Here is a 22807-nt window from a genome sequence, read left to right as displayed (position 1 = left end):
CTTTTGATGCAGCCCAGGATACGGTTGGCTTTCTGGGCTGCAAGCGCACACTGAAGCCGGCTCATGTTCATTTTCTCATCGACCAACACCTCCAAGTCCTTCTCTGCAGGGCTGCTCTGAATCTCTTCTCTGCCCAACCTGTAGCTGTGTCTGGGATTGCTCCAACCCAGGTGTAGGACCTTGCACTTGTCATGGTTAAACTTCATGAGGTTGGCATCAGCCCACCTCACAAGCGTGTCAAGGTCCCTCTGGATGGCATTCCTTCCCTCCAGGGTATCAACCGAACCACACAGCTTGGTGTCATCGGCAAACTTGCTGAGGGCGCACTCAATCCCACTGTCCATGTCAGCGACAAAGATGTTGAAAAAGACCGGTCCCAACACCGGCCCCTGACGGACACCACTTGTTACTGGTCTCCAGCCGGACATTGAGCCATTGACCACAACTCTCTGTGTGCGGCCATCCAGCCAGTTCTTTGTCCACCAAGTGGTCCACCTATCAAATTGATGTCTCTCCAGTTCAGAGACAAGGATGTCGTGTGGGACAGTGTCGAATGCTTTGCACAAGTCCAGGTAGATGACATCAACTGCTCTACCCCTGTCCATCAGTTCTGCAGCCCCATCATAGAAGGCCACCAAACTGATCAGGCAGGATTTCCCCTTAGTGAAGCCATGCTGGCTGTCACCAAGCACCTTGTTGGTTTTCATGTGCCTTAGCATGCCTTCCAGGAGAATCTGCTCTAAGATTTTGCCAGGCACAGAGGTGAGACTGACTGGTCTGTAATTCCCCGGGTCATCCATTTTCCCCTTCTTGAAAATGGGGGTTATATTTCCCTTTTTCCAGTCATCGGGAACTTCACCTGACTGCCATGATTTCTCAAATATGATGGCCAGCGGCTTCGCAACTTCATTTGCCAGCTCCTTCAGGACCCGCGGATGGATTTCATCAGGTCCCATGGACTTGTGCACATTCACGTTATTAAGATGGTCTCGAACCAGACCCTTTCCTACAGCGGACCTAAGGTCTTCATTCTCACAGTCCCTGCATCTGCCTTCCAAGATGTGGGTGGTGTGGTCAGAGCATTTGCCATGGTCTGACACCTCCACACCAGATCCATATCTGTGAGAGCATAATTTTTGGATTCTAGCATAAAAACCCCACTAAGTACCTGGAGGAGTTCTTCACAGCTCTCCTGATGAACAGTTTTTCATTTATTTTTGGAAAGACACAAGTCTTTCAAATGATATTGTACCTGGGCAGGAACAATTCCTGTAATACCATTATTTTAGTCAATTATGTTGGAAACAAAATTGATCCATTCTGTTTAAATATGTACCATAATAGACTTACATATTGTCAATATATAGTAACAGGCATTTAAGGTATATAATGAAAATACAATGCTTTTGAAGAATTTGGGAATGTCTATATCATAAAACAGACTTTAGAAAGAGCCCTCATAAAGGTCTTGAGACACAGAAGCATGGGGTGTTGTGTGAGCAGCAGTCTAGAAGTCAGAAGCTTGCTGAATCTGGCACAGACTCAGTCTCTGCTGTGGGTTGCTACAACTTAGCTGGTGTTAGGGGAGTCCTATGAGGTCCTAGTGCAAAGTCTGTCAAGACTGTTCTCCCCTGGGCTTAATTTACTTCTATAGAATGTCATAAACACCTGAACCAATCAGACATTTTGCATGGTAACCTCTTGGGAATTATTTCTCTCTTGTTTAGTCCTGTATCAATGATTAAAAAAAAAAAAGTGAGGGAAATAAAGTATTTGCATTTATTTGCATTCACAAAGCAGGTGTTCCACACTGTATCAATTTTCTTCAGGTTTCTTAGCTCCAAATCAATCTCAAAAAGGTTGGGAGGTTATGATTTGCCTTCTAATAAGATTTTATGGCCTGAGGGGTTTATCATATACCTAAAGTTTGCCAAGCTTTTTTTAATTCCACAGCTCAAAGATCCTGGCTAACAATGGCAGTTAATAATGCAGCCAAATTAGATGATACAGAAAATCCCAATAGGCAAAAGCCTTAACTATTTTAAGCAAATAATTTAATTCTTAATCTACATCAGTAAGAATATAATTTCTGAATTTTAGCAAGGAAATCACTCTTAAGAATCTGGAGGAATTCCCCACGGTTTGCTACTGAAGAGTTTTTGATTTATTCTTGGAAAGATTCAAGTCTTTAGAAACTTTAAGAGCAAGCAAAATCAATTATCAAGGTTTCAATTTTCTCCAGGCAATTTCCACCACTTCAGCTTTCCCAAGAGGTAGACTGTCCGTGAAACATTATGCTATGTGCTACTTGAAGAATTTGGCATAATGGAGAATAGCTTCACTTGAAAAATCACACATGAAGTAAAGGAATCCCTCAGGTGAGGCATGCAGTCACACCTCAGTGCAGCTCTGCAGTTAGTTTGGAAACAGCTCTTCTCCAGTCTATACAGGTAATTCATTGGGAAGCAAAGAAGCTGTAATAGCTGTTGCCAGTTATTCTGTTACTACAATGAAGTTTGCTGATTTACACCATGATAAGCTAACATAAAATCTAGCATGAAACTTCAAAAAGATACTGAATCCTGAAACAGTCTATTTTTAATCTAATTAAACTTTAAAATGATGCTCTTCTAGCTACAAACAATCTTCTATCTTCAATAGACTGTGGGAACAGAGTTGGGCCAAGTCAACGATAAATCCTGGGCATTTTGTAAACCTGCCAAGGGAAACTTCTGGGCCCAATTCAGATGTGATTGTGCTGTAAATCACATATCAGATGCAATTTAGAAGTCTTTTAAATGCCAATGGTACATTGGACAAGGGTGAGTTGTAGAGAAGAAATTATCCATTTGAGTGAGATACTGTAAATGGACTTGCTTTGTATGAGGTAGCTCTTTGCCTCTCCCTTTTCTAGCCCCTTCCATTTGCTAGCAATGTTCACTTACATCAATTTAATTATCAATAAGCAAAGTTTTTTTTTTTTTTTTTAGATTGCTGCTAGAACTGACTTGTAAAAATTAGAAATGGAAAATACTCATTAAAGAGGCTCAGTCCTGCAGCTGCTCCATGTGTGGAACAGCCACTGATTTCCCAAGCAGCACCTGCTGGTGAGCAGCACAGAGAATGAAGCAAATTAGACATTGAACCTATCTCTCTCAGCTGTACAGGCTGTACCATGGGCAGTAAAGCATCTTGTAATTCAAGACAAACATCTTCCTCTGGACAGGACAAGGTCCAAAGTCTGCTGACAATCTTAAGTAAGCTGAGTGGGGTGATGGGGCTGAGCAACACTGAGGTTCTGGGTAACCTGCCTGAAACTACAGAGAAGGGAAGAATAGAGACTGACACAGTGGGAATGACACAGATTGATATAACACTTAAAGAGTGTCTGGAAATACGGGGAATGTTTGTGGTGAAAGATAAAGACCTGTAGGAAGAATGGGGAAAATAATAGAGACAGTGATGGTGAAAGAAGTCCCAATGAGAATCGTGTTTTACAGGACAATGACAGGGTGGCTGATGAACTGTTAGTTCAGAAGGAACCATGGGGTGATCTGCAGAGCTGGCAGCACTACTGTGTGATGTCTAAAACTGCTGCTGAGGTAAACACGAATAACCTATTTTAAGACATGCATGGAAAGAGAATGACTGCATGGGAAATGAAAAAGGATGCAAAAGGTATATTGGTATTAACAGATCAAAACTGTGAAACAGTGTTAATTTTTTATGAAGGTTTTCTGGCTGTCTTGGTAGAATCATCTTATTAAGCATAACAACATTTGGGGGACCAGATAAGTAAAGAGTAAAGCCCAAGAGATGACAGGATGAATAAAGAAAATACCAGGTGAGAATGACTTTTGTATTTTACTACGCAGGAAGACAAACATGAGAGATACCACCAAAGTCACCAATTCGTTAGAATATAGCAAATCCTCATTTTGTATACATCAAAAGCCTGTGCAAGTCATATTTATTGTGAAAGGCAAGTTGGTCTCCAGTTTAGATCCTGGACTCAAATAGGACAGACATGTATATGCAAAATACTTGGGTATCTTCAGATGTGTCTCCAAAACTCTACTACAACTATGGCAAAGTTTAAAAGTGTTTTTCCTCTAACGGCACTCTAAAAGAGAGGATGGGTTAATGCTTCTCAAGTGCTTCTCATAGCCTCAGAGCCGTTATGGAATTGGAGACTCCCAAACCTGTTGGAGTATGGGGAATTGCAGAACCAGGAAGAAATCAACTATTTAGCACCCCCTTGGAAGCACAGAGAACAATTCTAGTTCACTCAGATACTCTCAAATCTTCATCAGCCAATCTGTAGTATTGTCTGTGTTCCGATAGCATTGCAAGACACATCAGTAGTTCCTGTTTTCCCTATTATTCCCCCCCCCCCCTTGTCTATTAGTTCTGTTTTCTGAGCCCAAAATGTATTTTACTATAAATCATGGTTATCTAAGGTTAAAATATTTCAATCAAACTCTTAGAATGGAAGACACAGGAACAAACTTCTGTGGCAGCGATTTCCAGTTGTGTAGCACCTTGCATGCAAGGATCTAAAATAATCTATTAAGCAAGCTCAACATCAAGCAGCAATGAACTGCAAAAAGCACCTTGTAGTCATTATTTGAAAGGGTAAACTGGGACATAAAGTGTTACATGTTAACACACAATAAATAATGGCTTGCCCAAGGTCATGCAGATGGAAACAAGATGTGCTCAGTTTCTCTTCTACTTTAATTGTGGCGTGCTTGCTTGATACATGAGGACCAGAGCTGCATGTTTAGATTGAAGGGAAGGGCCACCTCACAAAAATGTTCAGTGTCTTTATGCGCTTTACGTGCCTTCACTTTCAGCAAAGGGTTTTGATTTGTTGTGAAGTTCATAAGACTTTTCTAGTCAGCTTGAACAAGGATGGTCTAAAAACTGCGCTGCTTTGCACAAAGGGGGGCTAAGTTAGGTAAATTTTAGGACAGAAGGGCCTAAATGTTAGTGAATATAAAATAATTCTCCCTATACAGAGGAACTTCACATGTACTTCACATGACCGTGGTAAATTCAAATTTTGATTTTCATTTAATTTGTAAGACATCTGTGAGATCTGTGAGCTATCTCATGGGTTGTGACTGTCACAACCCACACAGGACAATGTAAATAAAATTCTGGGACTGTCATATTGATATTCTAATGACTAATAAATATTACGTTTTCTCAGTTTACCTTCTCTTTTTCTCATCATCTGGTCTCCCACCTGTGTTCCCTGTCTTGTAAGAAGGCCAGTGGGTAAGTCCCCAAGAGCTACCTTTCTTTTGCACCCCCTTGGAAGCATAGAGAACAATTCTAGTTCACTCAGATACTCTGAAATCATCATCAGCCGATGGCTGATGCATGCCAAGTTTGCGTGATTGTACTCCCTTGGCACAGCAGGCTCCTGATCTCAGGTTGCACCTCCAGGTTCTTTGGTGTTAGCTTCTGTGTCATAATCATTTCTCACTAGGAGATTAGCTAGCAGAGCAGGCAGGAAGAAGAGTGAATATTCGTAAGATTGTGGATTGTTTCACCAACCAGAAAATGACAAAAATAAAATACATCTTTAGTTCTATAGTTCTATTCTTTCTCACTTCTTTGCCAGTCACAAAAAGCAAAAGCTATTGGAGGGTACACCAGCAAATAAGTCCTCCAGAAACCTCCTACGTTTCAGCCAACGGCAAACAAAGAGAAGATACAATTCCCTTAAGTCTGGCTTGTTCTGTCTTTTCTTGCTTTTTATGTCACCAAGTAGCATTTGACTAGCTGGATCCTTGTGAGGCTTTATCAATTTCAAGTCTTGTTCTGTCATCCTGTTTCTTCCTAGGCTGTCAGGTGCCAAGGATGCCCACAGGTCATCAATCTTCCAGGTAACCTTCATAAATAGTGGAAGAAGAGAGAAATTCAACATTTCAGCATGGTCATTCATCTCAGGCAACAAATGCTAAGGAATCATGAACATGGTAACTGCTGGAGCAAACAAGTATAAGCTGGTAACTTGCCTTTCTAAAGGAAAGTATGAAACCCCTGATAACAGTGGATACTTTACTAGCAACCTGAATTGGTTGGGATATTAAATATTACACACATCTATTTATTCACTGTTCACTGAGAATAACCAGAAAAACAAAAGTGTCTATACCGCTAAGATGTGACACACATGAAAGTGAAACATGCATTTATTTAAGCTTCCTTAAAAAGTAACATGCAATTTCCTCTCAATGCAAGAGGCTGGCAAAAGCCACAAACCAAAAGTAGTTTGGAGCTGTTCATTTTTGTGAGAGAGGAAAAAGAAAACCAAGGAAAATGTTAGTCAGATTTCCATCTACTTTCCTTTTCAGTAGTTAAAGGCCACCTGCTACCAGGGTGATAAAAAAAAAACAAACCCTTCCAAAACCCAGAACTAAGAAAAAAGAAATTTTCAAGTCATTTCACCTTACATGGAGGAAGAAAGTAATCAGAAGGTCACACTAAATAATTATAAGAATGATTTTAACGGTAAGTAAGCTAATGTCAGAGGAAAATACGGAGCAGAAAATACTTTAATCCATTCCTGACCCAAACACCACTCTAAGGTTATACTTAAATATGTGATATTGTACTTGAATTAAGTTAATAAGGATCTCAGATATGCTCTTTGTCATCACAGTGATTGTGAATCCTGACTTAATCCAATCTGAAATTATCATCGTAACACAAGTTGTTGGAGTTACAGAGGATGGTTAATATCTGCACCTACAGTGCTGTGCTTATGCAATGCTTTAACTTGGTCAAACTCCAGAAACATCACTGCAGACTCTCAAGAAGGACTTAAAAGACCTGAGACTGATTTAGACCTCTGTGGTGTATTCTGGCCAAGAAATGTATTGTCCTCCTAAAGTGAATAATGTGCTCAGGGCACTTTTAGGCACACTGACACTAGTGGGGTGAAACTGAAATAACTGTGTTAGACTTAGAATATGCAATGTACTTTTAACATAACCTACTGCCTACACTCCAAAAGGGATCCCAAGGGTATGGCTGTACTGGATAAGCCACCAGTCAGGCCCTGATTTTTGACTTGGACACCAACGGCTAAGCAGTTACCTAGGTCAGAACTAAACCCAGAGTTATCACTTATCTCAATTCTTTTGATGAATATTACCTGGAAAAAATCACAGGTAAATAATAATCTTAATTCCTGTTAATCTTCACAGTTCATAAATGAAAATTACTGAAAGCTAACCATAAAAAAAAAAAAAAAAGGAGAATGAGGAGAATGAACCTCCTGAACCTGGCTTATGCACCAGATCTTTTCTTTTTTTTGCCTTATCTTCAATCAAAGTCGTAAGGATACAACTCAGGACAAAGCTGTTATGTACGGAAAGAGCTAGAGAGATCTGAAGGAGAGGCAAAGAAGCAAAATGTTCTCCTTTTCTTCCTTAGGCCAAAATACTAGCTAAGAGTTCAGCTTTGGAATTCAGAAGTGTCCTGCTTCACTGGTTTCTGTGGAGTCAACATCCTCTTTTAAACACAGAACTTGGTAATAAAGCCTGGGGGAAAAACACACAGTCCTGTAGTAGAGGACTTCACTGCTTATAATATTTACATATAAGATGAACCATGTCAAAAAGAGTCCTGGACTAGAAGGTCTGGACTAGTGGAACCATAGTCCTTGTGCAGCCTTCTCTTCTCCAGGCTGAACAGCCCCAACTTCCTCATCCTGTCTTCATAAGGGAGGTGCTCCAGTCCCCTGATCATCCTCGTGGCCCTTCTCTGGACTTGCTTCAACAGTTCCATGTCCCTTTTATGTTGAGGACACCAGAACTGCACACAATACTCCAGGTGAGGTCTCACAAGAGCAGAGTAGAGGGGCAGGATCACCTCCTTCGACCTGCTGGTCATGCTCCTTTTGATCTCATAGCAGCCTTCCAGTATCTGAAGGGGCCCTATAGGGATGCTGGAGAGGGACTCTTCATTAGAGACTGTAGTGACAGGACAAGGGGTAACGGGTTAAAACTTAAACAGGGGAAGTTTAGGTTGGATATAAGAAGGAAATTCTTTCCTGTTAGGGTGGTGAGGCACTGGAATAGGTTGCCCAGGGAGGCTGTGAATGCTCCATCCCTGGCAGTGTTCAAGACCAGGTTGGACGAGGCCTTGGGTGATATGGTTTAGCATAAGGTGTCCCTGCCCACAGCAGGGGGGTTGGAACTAGATGATCTTAAGGTCCTTTCCAACCCTAACGATTCTATGATTCTATGATTCTATAGTAACCTGATTTTTGTGATGGGATTGTAGAATTGCTGAGGTGTCATTCTTGCATTAGGTAAAGGCTCCATTCCATAAGCATCCATCACTATTCACTCTGACTACATTCATTCAGTTAAAACGCATACAATAAATCTGCTCTTTTAAAGTCTTTAATCAATGAGAAACGCAGGGTTTTAGCTACACCTAGTGGATAAGCTCTGAATACTGCAACCTTTCTGCACCCACTCCTATAGCGTGGTTGTATCTATCATGTTAAATTACTCCTGCTTGGTTTCAATACATAAAATATGAATTGGAGTAAGCAACAATTGTATCAACATGTATGAACAATTTAAACAGCTCCTTTCAAAAATCTGTGTGATTATCTCTGCATCTCTCTTTCATGTAAATGGCTTGATTAAATGGTCAGGCAAGAAGACCCTGTCGCAAAAGGCAAAAGCTAAGGCAGAAGGGAAAGGAGCCCTGTGATTGTGTCGGTGGGCTGCCTGGCAGCAGGTTCCTGTCTGCAAAGCTGTGGATGGGGTGAGACGCCCATCAGAAGTTCCTGTTGTCCTTACATGGCAAAATCACACACAAGGTGATGTGTGACAGGCTGACTGTTGCACTCCCCTACCATCCCACAGCTGCAATAACCCACTGCTCAGGCTGACTGTGCATCCCAAAGCAAGCTCACTGCTGCTGCCCCAGGTGCTTTCAATTCATTGAAACCATTGTTGTGGCCTGAGTAAACTGAAGTGAGGACATGAGAAAGCATGAGACCTGTGGTGCTTCCTGACCGCTGATAGAGAATCCCACCAGATGAGGCTGAGATACTGGATTACAGGGGATTTAAAAAGAGAGAAGGTGTTTTTTAGAGCAGGACTGAGTATAGAATTCAAGTCCATCTTCTGGCTACAACAGTTTTTCCAGCGTGGTGGCTGACTGGGAATGGGACTGCTCCCTACTCGTCTTCCAGGAGCAAGGTCCATCCTCAACAGCAGAGCAGACAGCATGCAGGCTGCTTTGCTCACTTACATCCAGCAGAGCAAATTCAAGTTTATGCTGTAAATAATGGTCTGAGGAGAAGTCTAACAAACACCTCATGTTTCCTCAAATTCAGCACTTCTCCAGCGTACAATGTTGTGCCCCATCAGATAGGACAACCAAAACCAAGCTGTCCCCATTGCTGCATAGACAGGCACCTGTTTATAGCTAGTGGGTTAGGGCTGGCTGGTTTTCAGACCTATCCCCTAAAACTTTCTCTGTGATGGTCATAACTAAGTTGTTTTTTTTTCTGCCTACTACCTAGAAAGATTTTATATTCATCTTTGTACCCGTGTTCAAACTTTGCCCTTCATAATTCTATGATTCTATGATCTCCTTGTCAGATCACACACCAGCCTTAGTGCAGCCTGCTGATAAGCAACCCAGTAGCAACCCAAAGTATAACCCTTATAATCCTATAAACAACTTAAAATATAAATGGCTAGATGCTATACAAACAGACCCATGCAGAGGCTTGGTGTCACTTCCTATGACTGGAAAATCCCAAGTATCCATTCTTTACTTCTTTACTTCATACAAAGTTGATGGAGGACATGTAACTATACAAGGATTGTAGACAGAGATACCAATTATTACATCAAATAATGCAGCTGGAAGAAAACAAAATATTTTGCGTAACAAGCCTTTAAGTACTTATCCCGGCATAGAGAGAAAACAGAATCTGAAATTCTCTGTGTCACCCCTGTTTGAATAGCAGCAGGTAAGACATTTTATATACTTTCAGAAGTGTCACCCTCTCCTGTGAGGTGCACTAGTGTGAGCAAAACACACTGCAGCAGAAAACTCATGGTACGATTGTTAGAAGGCTTTCAATCAAAGCTGGACATAAGTAGGTTGCCTTCAGTATCTTACTAGAGCAAACAGCTACCAGATTATTAGCTTTTGAGCTTAAGAAATGCTGTGTACTCACACCAGTAACTTCAGCCACAGTTTTAAGGAGCCTCATAATTCTGAAGGTGTCTTTTATTTTACTTTATTGCTGATAAATTAGGGAATATACTGTCAAATGAACACACTGATACACAGAGAAAACAAAATGGCCCAGTGAAAGAAAAAGGTGAGAAAATTGGCCAGCATTTTATGAAGCCTGATAAACTGGAAAATCTTCTGCTTATGCTTAATGAAGTAAATATGTCTTCAAAATCTCTTTCACGCTTGTGATCAAATGACCCCTCTGTAATTTTTTAAGAGGGGGAAGGGCACAGCAGATGGAGAGGGACTGCAATACCTGATCCATCTCTATTAAAAACCTGGTGTTGCAGATTTCTTTCTAAAATGAGTCAAAGAGAATAACAGAGAACCTACCGTAACAGTGGTTCATCTGCTCAGTCATTTGGTGTATCTCGTTATTGTTGCCATTACTGAGACTCAGCTTTACCTTGTGTGTGAGCACAATAGTAATAGTGGCACCATATTGAAATGTGTATATTTTCATAAATTACGTAAAACACCTCCTCTGCGCTGACAAAATGATGCACTTTGAATACATGAAACCCTGAGAAAAAGCTGCTGCCTTGGGTTCCAAATTCCTTTGATTCCTCATCTTAGCTTTATTGCACATGCAGTGTTATCTGACAAATATATTTGCCTGACTATTTAAAAAATACTTTATCTTATCATTTAAACAGCTCCTGTCAATGTTACTCAGTCCTTGATCACAATGCTATCCCTATGAGTGATGGTACAGAAATAGACCAGGTGAAGGTGAAGTCAGTGTAGTCCAGGTCTGTAACATTTGTATTTCTTATTCCTGCTTGCAGTAGCCCTACAGCAAGTATTTTGGAGGGTATGAGGGCTTCAAAAAGAACAGTGGTAGGGTCAGTGACAAGAACTGCTTTTCTGACTTCATTTTCCTCCCCTCGGACTGCATGCCCACCCTGATTTTGCTGAGGGGGTATTAGCCCCTTGGGTACCAACTCACATCTTAAGGCTTGCTGTGCTGCACAGCCATGAGGGAGTAGAGGCAGCAGGTAGGGGGAACAGGACAGGATTAGGATGACTCCTTTAGCAAGAGATTGATGCGGAAGCTACCTATGCCCTGAAGAAGCATTATCAGTAGCTTCACAGACGCGTGCCATAGCTTTTGGCCAAGCCAACAGGTATGGAAAACATCACCTTGGGGAAAACAGGAAAAACAACCAAAATAAATAAAGTAAAAAAAAAAAAAAGAAAAACAAAAAGCCGAAAGGAACTCTGCAAATCCAGACTTCTCCAACCCCCATAGGAAGACAGGATAAGCATGGGATAATGCTCGTTTATGTACCCTTTTTTTTTTCTTTTTTCAAATAAAACCAGACACAGGCATGTTTTCACACCGTTTGTTTGCTTCTTCTCTAAACCCACGCCGAGAAATTAAGGGGCCCCCGCACCTCCTCTGGCCGCCTTGCCATGCCATGCAGTGCGGCTGCCTGCTGGGCAGAGAGTCGACGGGCACCGGCTCTCCTGGCGGCGCAGGGCTGCGCCTTTCCTCTCTGTGCCGCCGGGTGAACGCACAGTCCCACGCCGCGGCGGAGACGAGACCCTCCGCTTACAGAGGGGAGCCCCGGTCGCTTTGGCCCCTTCGCCCCCCGCACTGGGCCGCGGCTGCGCGGAGCCCAACAGCGCCAAGGGGTGGGCGGTGGCAGGGAGGGAGGCCGACCACACGGGGGCGCCGTGGTGCCGCCGGCCGCGCAGCGCAGGTGGCAGCAGCAGCCGCACTGAGCCGGGCCGTGCCGCGCCGCTCCCGCCACTCCGGGGGTCCCGCAGCGCTGCAGGCCCGGCGTGCAGCAGCGGCGCCCCGTCGATGCGGAGGCATCTGCCCACCTACAGCCCCCAGCCCCAGCGCCCACCCGTTGCAGAAGGCATAGGACTGCGTTAATCGGCACCTAGTTTTCCACTGAGCATGTCTAGGGTGTCGAGGAGGTTTAAAGCTGATCTCCCTTCCAAATAAAGTGCCATGTCTATTTATGACCATGGCTTACAGGGGAGCAGATCTCATGTACCATGTTGGAAGTTTTTGAAAGCCAGCCAAAGCACAGAGGTTAAGTTTCCTGAATGCAACTTAACAAGACACAAGACAACATCCTTTGCAAGGATCTGGCGGTAGCTGGAAAAGTGGGTCACTGCATGTTTCACTAATCATTGAGTTCCAATGGTAAATTACTTTGGCGTATTTCTAAACAGTGTGGGCTAGAGAGGATCTACGTAAAGGCCTGTTACAGCTTCAGCCGTGGGAGCCAGTGGGAGCACTGCCAAGAGGTGCACATTGGGAACATGCAGGTCAGGACCCCAGTATTGCTTGGGGGATGATACTATGGACACGCAAATTTGTTGTTGTACTATCCACTGGGATCTAAAATGAGAAATAAAGGGACAAAGTAGACAATATGATTGTTTTGCAAATTTCCCCTGAGTCTACTTTTAAGACATCTTAAAACTCCTTGCTGATGCCTTGCCCAATGCCAGTGCCTTCAGGAGCTGCTGCTGTTCAGAGGCAGCAGCTCTCAGGAGTTCTACAAGGAGTCATAAGCAAATAGACTCTATCGGTGCACAAGTGAAACTGCTTGTTCTTGGAAAACCTTAAGTGGACGGATTTAATGTTGACTGTCTTAAGTAGTGATGTCTCAATTGTGAAGAATCTGTTGTTTAACCAACTGTATGAAGCAAAATTGCTTAGCATTAAAGGGAGAACATTCCCTTCTGGTTTAGGAGATCCTACAGGCTTTAAACATCTCTGCAATTTGGTATGCACATAATTTGGTAGTTTGTTTTATAAGAAGTTGATTAGAATCAGAAAATTCACCCTCCCAAACTCCAGCAGAAGAGGGCAATGCAACGCATGCAGATCAAACAGATATAAAATGGGAAAAGTATTTTTATAGTGGCAAGTTGGGGAATGGCTACAGCTGTATTCTTCTAATCACTCCTTTGTTATTGGCGAGTCGGTAAGTTATGATTCACTGACATTCGATGTTAAATTTACTGTCACAAAAACGTCAGCAATCCCTGGCTGAAATCAGGTTGACTTTTTCAAATTCTTGGGTGCTGAGATTTGTCTAAGAACAGGCTGTTACTGCCTGCAGAGAACATCTTGTCATAAGATTTTCCCAGGTGTGGAAGCACTTCCTTCTGTCTACTTTTGCTAAGACTTTGATACAAGCATGCATTTATTTACTTACATTCATAAAACATATTAGCTGCTTTGTGTCTGCAAGGCAAAGAAGGCCAAGTATCACTTTTCTCACCAGCTGGGACAATTTTAGCAATAGTCATCAGTTTGATTTCCCAGCTTGACTCAAAACACTGCTATTTACACTCCCATTGTGTGGCAATATCCTCCCCTATTTACATTCCCAGGCTTAAAATTTAACTACATCCACCATGCTGGCTTTCTTACTAATAAATCAGAAGATGTGGCTGAAAAAGTAAGCAGAAAGAAAGCACGGTGTTATCACCCCTGTATTGAACCTGGGAAGCAAGGCTAAACGGGATTACATGTATTATTAGGGTCCTGATCCCACAGTCCTCACTTAAGTAATAACTTGTACAGGAGCTTTACCAAAGGCGGGGGGGGGGGGGGGTGTGTGTGTGGCAGAAGGCTGTAACCATTGGCACTAAAGGAGCAAGATGTCAACCGCCTTATGATAATGGGCATTTTTCTCCCAAATATTTAAAGTAGACCCGTCTGGATTTGTATCGGTGGCTTCAGTTGGTCCCAAGTTCTGGGAGAGAGGGGTCAGAGATGTCCCACGGTGGAATACTTTTACGATATATTCTCCTTCTCCCAGGTCACTGGAAATTAAACACAATTGGTTCTGGTGCGATGCAGAGCTGGATTGATGCAGCAATCTCCTGTTTTAGCCCTGCAAGGCAAGAGGGACAGGACGACACCCCCACCCTCTCTTCCCAAGTTACAGGTACTTGTACAGAACTTGATCTGTTTACATAGCTCTTCCAGCTGAGAACAAATATACAAAAGAACAAAGTCTACTATATAAATGAAAGCAGATTTATAAAATTACAAGTTTAATAGATAAATATAATAAATACTTTATGCATCATAACTCTGGACAACTACATTTAAAGCAAGTATGTTGGCAAGTCACAAAAAAGTTGCGCCTTGGCAACTTTATTTTTCATAAAACCACACTGACAGGCATATTACAACGTTACGTATGAGGCTTTATGCTGTATGTTTAAATCCCACTCACCTACCAAGTTCACCATGACATATATATGGGTGTAGTGTACCTTCTATTTTGGAATGTCTTTTTGCACACTAACATGGTTGTACAGATAGATGTTCTACTCACCAGGGGCAGCGGGGAAGAGTTTTGAAGAAAAATACTGGTAAATGACTTCTAGAAAAACTAAAGCATTTCTTAACTTTTTATTGACATTGGCAAATTAAAATAGAATAAATTAACAATATTTTCTCAAAAAAATGTTTTGTACAAAAATACTGTCAAAATTTCCTGAAAGCTTTCAACACAGTAGTATCTTTTCATGTACTGAATAAACTATATTAGCACAGTGTCAAAACGCTGAAGACGGAAACAAAATAATAATAATTAAAAAAAAAAATCTGTGAAATGTTTGCCACTAGTCAACATTCCATCCACACCATATTATTGTCTGTACATATATGGGGGAGGGGGAATGGTAGCAGACTTTTTAAGTAATAGTATTACTTGTCCTGATCTGGAAAGGTTTGGCCCACATCTGTTAAGCTTCCAGTTTAGCATATTGGAAAAAAAGATAAAATAAATTATTGGTCTGCACTGCAATGCATAGTTAAGAATTGAGCAAGATGGCAGCATTTGTGCAGTAGGATCTGCCCTTCAAAGTTCATGCAACCAACTAATGCAGGGTTTTTTTTTGTCCCTGTTCACTCAGAATTTGAATGTGGTTCAAGTCGTTGGAAATCATCGTTTACAAAATCCACCAGATTAAGCAATTTGCCAAGATTAATGTCTAACGGTTCAGCACTGTGGGAATTATGGGCATGTTACTGCAAGGAAATTAAGAGAACAAGGAGGGGAAGGGGGGGCAACCAATATAAAAAGGTAACAGCTAGAAATTATGGCTATGGGAGGGGATGTGAATGTCAAAGCTACAAAAAAAAAAAAAAGTGGCAGCAATTAAAAAAAAAAAAAAAAAAAAAAAGGGAATTTATACAAGCGCATAGTTGACTCTTGCTTTCCAGATTCTCACCTTTTCAAGCCCCGAAAAGTGAGACACCGTGTCTAGGGGAATGTTTTCATTCGCACCGATAGAAAGTCCTTTGTTTGTTTTAAATGAATCAGCAGCTCACCCTGCTGGGCTGCTGTTTGCAAACGAAGTCTGTCATGAAGTCGAATTCGTTCTGTCCCAACCACAGCTCGGGAAGCTCCTTGATGCGATCCAGCCCCATTTCGATGACTAAGGACATGAGGACCTCCTCGTCGATGAAGTCAGTGTCTATGACATTGGGCGGCAGCATTGCTGCGGGGACGTGGGGGACGGCAGGCGGTAGCCCGCTCCCGCTGCTCCCGCCGCCGCCGTGCTTGGGGTTGCAGTCCCTGAAATGCTGCTGGCTGCTGCCGTTCAGCTGGTGGCTGCCGGGGTGCAAGTCCGGCATGTAGTGGCTGTGGGGGTAAGGATGGTGGCTGAAGTACTGGTTGTTCAGCTTCTGGAGCTGCATGCTGGCACTCAGCTGCCCTCCCGGGCTGGCGACGGGGGGGGCCAGGAACTGGGAGCCGCCGAAGCGGGCGGCGGGAGCCAGGGTGCCGGCCGGGTGCCCTCCGCTCACGCTGCCCGGCCCCACGGCGTGCCTCCCCGCGCCGCTCGCGTTCAGGCTCCCAGCACCGTAGTGGAGGTGCTCGCCCATTAGGGCGCTGAAGGCGTGCTGCTGCTGCGGTGGCGGCGGCGCCTGGTGCTGGTGGTGGTGGGGGGTGGGAAACTGCCCCATGCTCATCCGGTGCGCGGGGTGGTGGTGCAGCCCTCCGGATCCGTCCGGGAATCGCCCGTGGTTCATGGCCATCATGTGGTCTGCCATCGCCCACCTGGAAAGTTAGCGTGTGAATACATTAAGAAAATACACCCTCGGACATCCATCTAGCCATTCAGCCATGCAGTCAACTGCCCTCTCCCGGCCCGGCTGCATCTGCCTGGCTCTGGGAGCAGTTACTTCTCCGGTCTCGCCGTCCTCTCTTTCTCGGTGGGACAGAGGGAGAAAAAAAAAAAAAAAAAAAGGAAAAAAAAAATCTCCTACCGCGGCTCTACCGTACAGTACAAAGGGAAAAATAAACGGGAGCAGATGCCGGTCCCCTCCGCTAATCCGGCGAGCAACACACGGCTTCCCACTCGCTCCAAGTTGTCCAGCACCCACCGGCGCGGAGCGGTGCCGTTCCGTATCGTGCTATACCGTACCCTAGCACGGGCCGCCACCACCGCCACCCCGCGAGGGCAGGAGCCGGCCGAGACCCCTCTCCGGCGGGGAAGGCGGTAGGTTTCCGCGGCACGCTCGCCAACTTGCAGGGAACAAGGCGAAGAATTGGCAAGTCCCACCTAGCCGCTGCCGGCAACTTTTGGAATGGAGTCCAAATTATTTTGGTAAAAAAACCGGTTATGCACAGATAAGGAGGCAGAGCCGGGCAGCCGGGAAACACCTTTCCTCGCGTGTTTAAACAGTCACATTTTTCCTGTTGCACACAAAAGGGACACCCAGCATCAGCTACGAGAACGCCGCACTCACCTCCCGGCTTCTTCCTCCTCTTGCTTCGAAGGTGGCGGTGAAATCGGTTAGCAGAAGTCACCCAGCATAGAGAGGGCGGCCCCGGCTCCCTCCCCGGAGCGGTGGTCGCTGCCGCAGCCCCGGCGCTGCGCTGCGCTTCACTCCTCTGCGAGGCTCATCGGCACTTGCCAACAATGAGCTGTGTTTCTTACACGGCTTTGGCCACGGCTAATATAGGATTTCAGAAGGGAGGAGCAAAACCCTTACAGGCAACCAGAAGTAAAACCTGGAGCAAGCGAGGGGGAAAAAAAAGGAAAGGAAAAAAACCCCACCAAACCCAGCCCCAAGCCCAGCACCCGGCGCGCACACGCACACAGGCACAGGCAGGGGCACACGCGTGCAAAGTGACACGCGAGAAGGGGCACGGCGGCTCAGGGAGGCACCCAGCACGCCGCTCCTCTCAGCTGGGCCACACATGTGTTCGTAGGTTGCTCCCCCGAGAACAAAGCGGGGCTCTTCAGCGGGCAGCACCCCCACAGCCCCTCACCCACCTCTGGTCCGTTCTCGTCAGGCACCGCCGGGCTTCCTCACGCCCCGACCGCTCGTGGCGCTGTGGACACGCGTGGGGCTGGGCGCTCCGGGACGCTGCCTGGGCAGGGCGAGGTCCGTCCCGTCTCCCCGTAGCCTGGCTCTGCCGTCGTGCAGGTGTCCGGCCCTGCCGGCGGGAGCCCCCGGACACGCGTGGGTGGCCCTCGGGGCCCTGCCCGTCTCCCGGAGGCGAGATCCGAGATCCACCTTTTTCCGCAGACACGGGCGCTGCATGCAGGAGGGGAAGTTGGGGGTGCTGCCCCCCCCCCCCCCCCTTCTTTCCATCTCTGGTATTTGCCCCATGGGCTGTGCACGGTGAATGCCCACCCGCTCTTGCCCTTGGCCTGGTTGGTGGGTTTATTTGAGTTATTTATGATTGTTTTTCGTGGAATGGCAAAGGAAACCTGAACACACTGGGCACGGTGGGTACATGCTTTGCAAAGACTGTCAGCCTGGCTGAGCACATCCCCTGTCAGTGGCCCCTGCCCAGCCCCGCAGTACCGACCCGGCACGGGCACACGCGTGTGCCGAGCCACCATTGCCACCATCGCCCCGAGACTAGTGCTCCTGCCTCTTACTCCACATCCACCAGCACCCTGCGGACGGATGGCCAGGTTGAAGCAGCGGGGAAGTGCAGAGGGCCTGGGAGGCCTGGCCTGCAGCAGGGAAGTTCTGGATGGTGGCCCATTTTCAGCAGAGCCTTTGCCTGGCTTTTTGCTCCCTCTCTCCACTTTCCTCCTTTCAGCTGCCCACGGGCGCACCAAAGGGGGCAGCAGTAGGCAAGACACAATTCCTGGACACAAGGAACCGTGTTGGTCCGCTTTTGAGGTCAAAGCTGCCATCACATAAGTTGAGATGCAGGATGGCTTCCCCCGACACAAGGAATTGTGTGCGCCTTGAGGTCAACACAGCCATCATGTAGGCTGAGATGGGGTTTCTGCTCCTACGCACACTCCACAAGGATGCAGGAGGTCCCTGGGGAGGCAGAGGAGAGGGCAAGTGGGATGCTTCAAGATGCTGTCCATGTGGCAACCCTCTTGGCCCCTTTTGGGTGGCTAGGAACTCACCTGGCTGCAGTGTGCTACGAAGGGAGGGTTAGCCCCAGCTCATCTGGGGCTTCCATCATCCCTCCAGATGGAAGCAGAGTTAGGTTCCTGGGCACAGTGAAGTGTGCCGTGATGGATTAGACAAGGGTAATTCCCTGTGTGGCTGCTGTAGTCCTCAGCAAAGCCATACGAGCAGGCAGCAGTTGGCGGGCATATACAAGACACCAGAAAAATACCAGGCTGACACCTCAGCTATGAGGGACAGGAGGGATGGAATCAAAGCCCTGGGGGACAGGAAGTGTTACAAGTGTCAGAGTTACCTTGAGGAAGTGACCTTATCCTGCAGCTCCCTTTCCAGCAGTGATTAAGTATGGTGCCCACCAGGATTTCACCTTTTAGTCTTCAAATGTGTGCAAGTAGGTGGACATCTGGGAGTTGCTGTTGAACCAGAAGCCCCATTATGGGCTGGGATGGTGAGGAAGGTAACAGTACATTTCTGGAGATTTTTCTTTCTTGTGACTGTGCAGGTTTTACAGGACAAAACAATGAATAATAAGAAGATCCTGTTCCATTTGGCAAGTAGTCAGCTGTGTATCATGACAAGTGGTTTGTTTAATGTCACATATCCATGGTGATACTGGTATGCCTTTTTGCTCTCCACTGCCTTAAGTTTGTGATCCTTTTTAAAGCCAAGCACACACCATATCTCCACCCTGCAAATGCCCTTTCCTATTTTTGGCTTTCAGATGCTGGAAGTTCCCTGCTTGCCAAAGTGAATGATGGAGAGTTGGCATGAGACTGCCAGAAACAACAGTAGGGAAGTTGCAGCCTCCATGACACCTCACTTACACAAAGCGTGTCTTCAGATATTTACAGCACAAACACAAAGAATTAGGCAGGATGGAGCTTCCTTCATCAGTGGTTGCAAAGAGGTGCCAGATGAGCCAAGTTTGTTGTTGTTTATGGCCATAGCAAAGTGGGAACACAATCAGTTGGTTCCTTTCCAGGAAATGGCTGGAAGACTGGTGACAGGCAGCTAGGGGAATGCAGGACAAAGCATGAGCCCATCACCACTGAGCTAGCAGGAAGCCCTGAATCTCATCTGTTTGCCTCTTCTGATCTAAATAATCTACGGCTATTTAAAGAATCTTTTCACACATATTCTTCGAAGTCTTCAACATACCTGAGCTGGTTCTTCTGTCAAAGCAGGGCACTGAGAATCGGGAGAATGCTGGAGATGGCCAGGGGTGAGAATGAAAGCAGCACGGTTTTCAGTGCAGAATCTGAGTGGAGTTGAAAGCAGGTTGTGACTGCTGTGCCCATCTAGGAAGAATCACTGAGAAAGAGCAAACATGACAACAGAAAAGGAGGGAAAAGATGGATCCTAAGTTAGTTGTTAATATTTGGGATCAGAAGTTCAGGCAGGCACTGAGGCTGGGTTGCAGATGCAGCCTTGCTCACTCCTTCCAGACTGGAATGCCTGCAGAGTGTGGTGAAAGGAAGAAAAGGAAAATCAAAAAGGAGAATCCCAGATGTGTTTTTCCAGGTATGTACTGGAAGTGTTCAAGCCAGATGAATACTTATAGATCAAGGGATATATCACTGGAGCAAAAAACACAGGGAAGGGATTTGAGGGGGACTTGGACGTCTAAGTCCATTTTTGCAGTTCGGAAAATACAGTCCCTAACTCTGAGACTTGTCTGTCCCAGATCTCCATGGATGTGAATTTCTATGTGTTCCCTCCAATGCTGACACAAAGCAGTCAGTCAGGAAAACCCAGTTCAGGACATCTGTTAGGGTTATCTGGTAGGAAATTTTATATTAGAATGATATCCTGGAATAAATGCCCTTGCTGTAGAAATGATTAAGCTCTGCTATTGAGAAGACAAGCTGTGATTTTCTGGCTGCTCTTGCTTTTAACCTCCTCACAGCTTCCTTTAATCCCACCCTTCCCTGGGGCACCTGGCTTCTGGGAGGGAACTGCGGTGCAGGAGGTCCCCAGCTCTTTGCTTTACTAGTGCTGAGCTGGATGGCTGCCACTGGTTTCACTGCCCACCCTGAGGAAAAACAATAAATATGACAAGTTTGTTCCAGATGGGCACCCAGGAAGCAGAGAAATCTGTTTTGGTCTCTCAACATGCCTTTTTTACCCTGGAATTCCCTTTGTGAGAAGAACAGTGTGGGTTTTTTTTGCCTGTGGGGTGAAAAAACAGGGGTTTGACTGGAAAAAGTTCCATTGTTTGACATGCTTCAGTGAGAGACGTATTAGTCTTGTTTGACTAGGGAATAAGAGTGGACACAAGATTACCTATGGGCCTGGGTGTGAGATCCTCAAGAATCCAGGCAGGAAGGAATTACTTTGGCAAATTTGGCTGTTTGAACAGCAGGAAAGTCCAGACAATGGCAAAACATTGCATTAACTCAGTTCACTTAGTTCAATACCAGGCACAAGCTTCCTAAAGCCAGTGCAGCTCCCCTCTGCTAATTCAGACACCAGCCACGGCAGGACTGAACACCTGCCCTCCCATTCCAACCACATACTGTCCTGGGGAAGGCTGCTCTTCAGTGAGGTACTGCCCCTAATGCACAGGTAGGCAGCCCAAGTGTGGAAGAGACAATACACTGGGGATTTCGTCCAGTGGTGGTTCACGTTACAAGGAGTTACTGAAGTGATGTCAAAGCAAATCTGTACTGCGTTCCTCACAGCTGGCTAGTGTAGGAGAGTTGGTGGAAACACAGAGAGGGACGGAGCATGCGCTACCTCCATTAGTCAGCGCAGGACTTGATTTTCCTTTGCCAGGTTTCACAAGGCAATCCATCACTGCCCTGATTGGAAGTGATTACTCTGCTGAGAATGGGGGTTACCAGTGTATTTGTTGGCAACCAATCTTTATGAAAAGCAAAGAGTTATCCAGAGCAAGGAACTTCCTGAAGCATTTGGAGGTATGTTAGAGTGCTTTGTATGCTTGCATCCCTTGTTGGTGTGCCAGAAACCAAAGATGTACATATCAAAGTGCTGTTCTAAATTAAGGAGCACAGCTATGCAAATTGTGCTCCTCTCTGCCCACCCACCTTTTCCTGTTTGTTTAGATGGCTCAAGATAGTAACGTGTTGGTATATTATATTTTGGTAATAATGAATGTGGCTTTGCACCCTTCATCTGCGTTGTCTTAGTGTGTGAGAATATCTTGGGAAGGGTGACAAGCTCCATTGTTTTACTGTTACAGCCCTCTCTGCATGCTCCTTCAAGCTTGTGTGATTGCAGCCAATGTTCTTCCTTAAGCGTGATTTCACTGCAAGGTAATTTCTTTGAAAAAGTAACTCTATAAAAATGGGAAAACTTATTAAGAACATTATTTCTTAAAGAGGCTCAAGAGGTTGTAAATATGCAAAATAAGCAGACATGTAAGTAGATCATTAATCAAGCATCATTCTGTTTGTATCCTGTCATGCAGAACCCCAGCATGGACAATTTTGCTACTCTTCCCTTTTGGGTATCAGTGGGAACCAGAAATAACAAAAGGAAAATGTTCAGGTGCCTTTGAGAAAATGCTAGCAGTTTCTGTAGTAAACCAAATGACACCAGGTTCAATTAGAGCAGAGAGATGGAAAGCAGTCACCAGCTAGGCTGCAGGAACTGAATTTTGTTCTGTTTGGAGACTGAGCCATGTAATAACGCTACTGTTTTGGGTCAACAAGGACTTTAAAACAATTTCAGGTAGAACAAAATGTTTTATTTAATTAAAAAATATTAGAAAGCAGAGTACCTAGTTCTAAGCACATATTAGACCTGGATGATTACACCTGAAGTGTTCATTGCATACGTTCTGTAATTAATTGAGCTGGTAGTTGACAAGTAATTTATTTGAAGTCCACCAAATAATTGAAGCTTATTATTAGAATGAATTGGAATGTTCCAAACCCAGAAAGAGTTATGATTATATATATAGGACTTAATCCAGGATATGTTTATACACACAATTAACAGTCACATATTTTAGGCGAATAATTTCATGCAGTGCCCTACTCTCTCATGTCTGCATACAAATATCCTATTTTAAATCAGTGGGGCTGTGCAGGAAGTAAGATACTTCTCAGTATGAGTAAGGCTGACAAAATTTAACTTCTCAAACCACCAACCAATCAAATTGACAGTTTA

General features: G+C 45.0%; 1 protein-coding gene across 1 annotated transcript; it reads right to left on the bottom strand.

Moving 5' to 3' along the window:
* Positions 1-14308: 14308 nt before the first annotated feature.
* Positions 14309-17226, bottom strand: CITED2 (Cbp/p300 interacting transactivator with Glu/Asp rich carboxy-terminal domain 2). The gene is made up of 2 exons (XM_062614269.1): positions 17036-17226; positions 14309-16343 (listed from the first exon to the last, which is right to left on the bottom strand). The coding sequence occupies exon 2, from the start codon at positions 16334-16336 to the stop codon at positions 15602-15604; it is 735 nt and encodes a 244-aa protein (XP_062470253.1). The 5' UTR covers positions 16337-16343; positions 17036-17226; the 3' UTR covers positions 14309-15601.
* Positions 17227-22807: the final 5581 nt, after the last annotated feature.

The sequence above is a fragment of the Pezoporus occidentalis genome, unplaced genomic scaffold (genome assembly GCF_034315485.1).
Source record: "Pezoporus occidentalis ecotype Australia unplaced genomic scaffold, CSIRO_AGI_Poc_V1 ctg174, whole genome shotgun sequence".
Taxonomy (NCBI): Eukaryota; Metazoa; Chordata; class Aves; order Psittaciformes; family Psittacidae; genus Pezoporus; species Pezoporus occidentalis.
This window is presented reverse-complemented; position numbering and strand designations above follow the sequence as displayed.